We start from the raw sequence: 5,609 nt of genomic DNA, 5'->3' as shown, positions 1-5,609 counted from the left end.
AGGAAAACTAAAGGAAAACCAGAGGAAAACTAGAGGAAAACCAGAGGAAAACTAAAGGAAAACCAGAGGAAAACTAAAGGAAAACCAGAGGAAAACTAAAGTTAAACTAAAGGAGAAGTCTAAATGTAAAACACTAACTGGTCCCTTTTTCTGCTGAAAACAACTAAACAGAAGAGTAAAAAGACTAAATCTAACTCTGAGATCTGATGACAGGTTTATTTCTTCCTTAAACTAAAAACTGAATCTTAACTAAAACTTCTGACTTTTATCAATAATTAATCAAAGGCTGATCCGTGGGTTGATGAGCAGGACGAGTTTATTTCCATCTAATCTATTAAACTTTCCTGATTCAAGCATTAAATTATTCCGTTTCAGCAAATGATGCTTTTCCACATTTTAGTCCCTTTGCTGGTTGTACATCCTTAAAATCCAGTCTGAAAGCTTTATTGTCCTTTCAGAAATATTAATCTGACAGAGCGTTTGACTTCCTGAACTGTTTCTTTTTAATAAAAACTTTTTTAAAGAAGGTCTGAAGAGACGAGCAGCTAATTCTCAGAGGTTATTTAGAGCTCTGCTGATGCCAGAACATAAAACACTTTATTGAAGGTTTCTGAGCAGCAATAAAATCCCGTTGTCATGACAACAGGGAGACGGACTGACAAAACTGCTGGAATGAAATGTCCATCGGAGACATCGTTTGATCAGGATTTCATTCAGTCCTGGACCCGGAGACCAGGACCAGAGGCGGTCTGAAGGGGGTCTGAAGGATCCGGGGTCCGGACCGGCTGCTGGGAAAACGAGCGTTTAACATCTCGGATTAAATGGGATTAACTCTGAGTGGACAAACAGGAAAACTGAACTTTAAGAGGCTTAAAACTAAAGATTGACTCTATTTTATCATCAGACAAACACTAAACACCTGGACTCAAGTCTGTGAAATTTAGATGTTTCTCCTCATTACTGAGATTATTTTATTAAATATTTAAATGCTTTTAATGGCAACAAGCTGTAATTAATTGGTGAAATATAGATTTTGTGGGTTTTGTTACCATAAACAGCTCATTTCTGTCAATAATCCTAATAATCCTGTTCATCAGAGTATTCAGAATCACCCTGAAGAAACTTGAGATTTTATTATTATACAGAACTTTAAAGTTGTTCTTCTTCAGGTTCAAACATCTAAACTACTTTAAAACTGCAGAAGAAGAAGTTAAACGAACTTCATCCAGACTGAGTCGTCAGACGTCTTTAAGACAAAAACTCTGTTGGATTCTGTCCTAAAACCTCCTTCAGAGGACGATCTGCAGTCCCAGCTGGTTTTCTTCAGGTGGAATTGATTCTTCCTCTCTTCACACCTCTCTGGGATCGATGCTCGCATGTCGCTGGAAATTATTGAGCTCATATTGAGTCTATTTATAGTCGGTGATATTTCCCTCTAATCTAACCTTTCTGAAGTTTCAGTCTGAGCTGAACTTACAGAGGGGACTTTATTAGTCCTTTTAGCCAATTACTGATCAATATTCAAATGTCAAACTGGCTCCAAAGTTTAAAAATCCTCCATCAGTAAAGAGCTGAACTCTGAAAGCAGCTTCTGCTCCGATTATTTACCATCAAACTGCTGAAAGAGTCCTGCCTGATGGTTTAACTGCTGGAAGGAAACAACTTTTCTGTCTTCCTCTGAGCTTCAGTGACGGACAGGAGGAGGAGGAGGAGAAGGAGGAGGGGTGAGCAGATGGACTCCAACAGACAAAAGAAGCAGACAGATGCAGCTACAAAGAAGCTGAAGGAACAAAAACACGGAGACAAAAATCAGAACCTGAACTTTAAATGAAGCTTCTAACGAGCAGCTGAAGCTCCGACACAGAGACAGAAACTTTGGGTTTGTCATGAACCTGTCCTCTGGGATTCCTCTGGGAACCTCTGGGATCCTCTGGGAACCTTTGGGATCCTCTAGGTTCCTCTGGGATCCTCTGGGTTCCTCTGGGATCCTCTGGGTTCCTCTGGGATCCTCTGGGAACCTTTGGGATCCTCTGGGGACCTCTGGGTTCCTCTGGAATCTTCTGGGATCCTCTGGGTTCCTCTGAGAACCTCTGGGATCCTCTGGGAACCTCTGGGTTCTCTGGGATCCTCTGGGTTCCTCTCAGAGGGTTCACCTCCCTGCAGCCTGGAACTTTAAAGTCTCCTTCAGAAGACTGAACATGTCCTCAGACCCGACCGAGTCTCTGCAGACATCTGAGAACTTCCTGCAGGAGGACAAACCCCCCTGACATCCAGAGGAGGCGGGGCCACACCATGAGGGCGGAGCTCTGCCTGCACAGGGACGGAGGACGGAGACAAGCCGTCCCTGAATGCATCTCACCCGCTTCACTGCATGCCACAGTTCTAAAGACTTGTTGGGCTGACCCTCAGCTACTACCACCTGATTTGAGTTCAGTATGTGTAAAATGACAGTTCTTTTAGAGACAAAATGTCCTCTTCTGTCTTCCAGTTCACACTGAAGGACACACAGAGAGAAAGAGTCCAAAGATAAACTGTTTGATCTTCAGGAAGTCTGAAGAACTGATGACGAAGACAGGAAGGAAGGCAGGATCTGAAGAAACAAACCTCTGCTGGGTCTTTAATTCAGGACCTGACTGAAAGCTTATCTGCGTCTGTTCCTCTTTATCTGCTGCTTCCTGCTCGCTGAGCGGGCCCGTTCTGGTACCGGTGTGTTTGGTTTGGGCCAGCAGGTAAATATTGGCTGAGTGGAAGTGAGTTGAAGACGTTCAGTTGTGCAGCAGGACGCCTGAGACGAGTTGTTTCTCAGACAAAGTTTCAGACTGCAGAGAAAGGAACCGCAGGGACCCACAGGGACCCCATCATCACCAGAGACCTCCTTTCATTGATTCCTCCTCTTCCTCCTGCGATGGTCCCACTGACGGCGGCAGCCATCATCCCTGCAGGACCTGAGCATCAGACCTTCTCACCGCAGATGAGGTCCGCTTCAATTCCAACAGAACTTCTCCTCCCTGCAGCTTCAGAGCGACCTGTTTTATTTACAGGAAGTCAGGTCATCCACCTGCATTATTTACAGGAAGTCAGGTCATCCACCTGCTTTATTTACAGGAAGTCAGGTCATCCACCTGCATTATTTACAGGAAGTCAGGTCATCCACCTGCTTTATTTACAGGAAGTCAGGTCATCCACCTGCTTTCTTTACAGGAAGTCAGGTCATCCACCTGCTTTATTTACAGGAAGTCAGGTCATCCACCTGCTTTATTTACAGGAAGTCAGGTCATCCACCTGCTTTATTTACAGGAAGTCAGGAAATCCACCTGTTTTATTTACAGGAAGAATTTAAAGTCTTTTTATTCTATGACATAACCTTATTTCAGAATAAAACACTGATAGCAGAAAGTCTTTAATTCAAACTAAACCTCTTCTTCTTGTGAAGCTTTGAATAAAACTGTCCCAAACAGGCTTCCATAGCTCCGCCCCCTCCTCCCACTTCCAGGCTGTTTATCAAACCACCGACTCTGCTGAAGTGACCCCACTGAGTGGTTTCTTCCACACCATTATCGTTCATCTGAAATCACTTCAAATTAAACCCACGGCTCGATACCAGAAGTCAATATTTAATTTGCTCGTGGCAGGAAGCCAAACATCAGGACCGCGTCCTTCACAGGAAGTAAAGAGACGGGCGACACCCAACGTCCTCCCAGACTGTAGGAGACGTGCAGGTGGATCACTATAACCAGCCCAAAACAAGCCTGGAACTGGCTCAGAACCAGCCTGGAACCAGCCTGGAACCTGCTCAGAACCTGCTCAGAACCTGCCTGGAACCTGCCTGGAACCTAGGTCTAAGTGATGCAGGTGGTGCAGGTGCAGGTGCAGGTGCAGGTGCAGGTGCAGGTCCCCCCCCCCATCTTCTCCCAGCATGCCTTGCTGCAGACCGAGTGTTAAACACCTGAAACTCTCCAGAGGGTCATTAAGCAGCTTCACTCGTTGTCGTCTTATGATGCTGAGAATTGATCTCCTTCTCTGATTGGCTCTAATTATTCCTCAGGGAGGAACCAGAGGAGGTGAAGCCTCCACTTCCTGTCTGCAGGAGGAGCACCAGGACCGGGTCAGAACAGAACCGCTGTTAACCTGCTGTCTGCCTCTCGACCAACAGAACCGGCAGGGTTCCAGCAGAGAAGGTTCCAGCAGGGAAGGTTCCAGCAGGGTTCCAGCAGGGAAGGTTCCAGCAGGGAAGGTTCCAGCAGGGTTCCAGCAGGGAAGGTTCCAGCAGGGTTCCAGCAGGGTTCCAGCAAGGTTCCAGCAGGGAGGGTTCCTGCAGGGTCCTGCAGGGTCCTGCAGGGTCCTGCAGAGCTCCGGTCATCAGTCCCAGTCTGAGGAGACTCAGGAAGGAGTTGAATCAGCTCCTTCAGTTTAAAACACCACAAACTACATAAACTACGGTCTGAGGGCTGAACGGCTGCAGAAGCTGAAACTGAGTTGTTGTCATCAGCCTGGAACCATTTCCCCACTTATTGGTGGTCTTCTTGTGGTTTCTGCATGTCTGTTTGGTTCTGCTCAGCTAAACTGAACGGCTTCACAGAGAACTGAAGGTTTGTTAGTCTGAACACAAACTGTCCGGAGCTGCAGGACTTCCTGTGAGACCCGCCCAGGAGCAGAAGCACGAGGTTCAACAAACAAACAAACAAACAAAGACTAGAAGGCCTCAGAGCAACCGGGGTCCTGATCTGGATCAGAACCAGAATTTAATCCAACATTTCATCAGTTTTTATCTGATCTTTGCTGACAGACAGACGGGTCACCTGAGACCTGTGACCTTTGACCCCATGAGCCTTGAAATCAACAGTGATCACCCTTGACCCATGAGGTGCAGAGTTAGAGGACGGGCTGATCTGTGACCTTTGACCTTTGACCTGATCAGCACCTAAATCTCGCCCCTTGTTCCTTGAATGATGTTTTTGTTTCCTAACTTCGGCCTCCCCGGTGGAGGTAGTGAGGATCGGTTCTCTCAGGTTTAATATTTTTTCTGGTTGTTTTTGGGCCCGCTGCTGTCCCTGGAAGCTGTAACAGCAGCCTGAGGAGCGTCATGTTCACCCGGAGGTCAAACAGAGGTCAACACGGAGGTCAAACGTTCTGAGGAAGGAGAGGCGGAACCTACCTGACCGTTCTGAAGCTCATTCAGGCCTTTACACAACGTCTGGTTCTGCAAGACACAACAGGACAGAGAGGAATAAAGTTTAATGAGTTCCTGTTCCAAAACACACCGAGGAATGCATATCACCCGCCGTGTGCAGCTGAGACACGATGGAGCTACAAACACTTTGGTTACGATCTGTTCGAGGGAATGACTCTCAGAGGTGCAGCCGTTTCAGGAAGCAAACGATGTACTTCCTGTTTGGGCTGCCTCCCCCCCCCGATGGAGCCTCAGGGGGCAGAACCATCACAGCTGGGCCGATCCGGGCCGCCGCTGCAGGATCGGCTCTATTTGTCGTCTCTAATCTAACGGATGGATGTCGAACCGTCCGGGGAGCTCAAAGCACACTTTGTTTCCCCCCGACCGAGCAGGTGGTGCTGGTGTGTGTGTGTGTGTGTGTGTGTGTGTGTGTGTGTGG

The 5,609-nt window shown here is 47.1% G+C and overlaps 1 protein-coding gene across 1 annotated transcript in view; it reads right to left on the bottom strand.

Moving 5' to 3' along the window:
• phf21b (PHD finger protein 21B) overlaps nucleotides 1-5,609 on the bottom strand; it is a gene marked incomplete at its 3' end in the record, with an annotated part of 50,468 nt that overhangs the window by 11,621 nt on the left and 33,238 nt on the right. Inside the window, 1 exon segment of the mRNA XM_037981368.1 lies at nucleotides 5,156-5,200. Coding sequence (XP_037837296.1) covers nucleotides 5,156-5,200 — 45 coding nt within the window.

Source organism: Kryptolebias marmoratus, linkage group LG18 (genome assembly GCF_001649575.2).
Source record: "Kryptolebias marmoratus isolate JLee-2015 linkage group LG18, ASM164957v2, whole genome shotgun sequence".
Lineage (NCBI taxonomy): Eukaryota > Metazoa > Chordata > Actinopteri > Cyprinodontiformes > Rivulidae > Kryptolebias > Kryptolebias marmoratus.
Note: the sequence above shows the minus strand (reverse complement) of the source record. Positions and strands in the feature narration are given on the sequence as shown.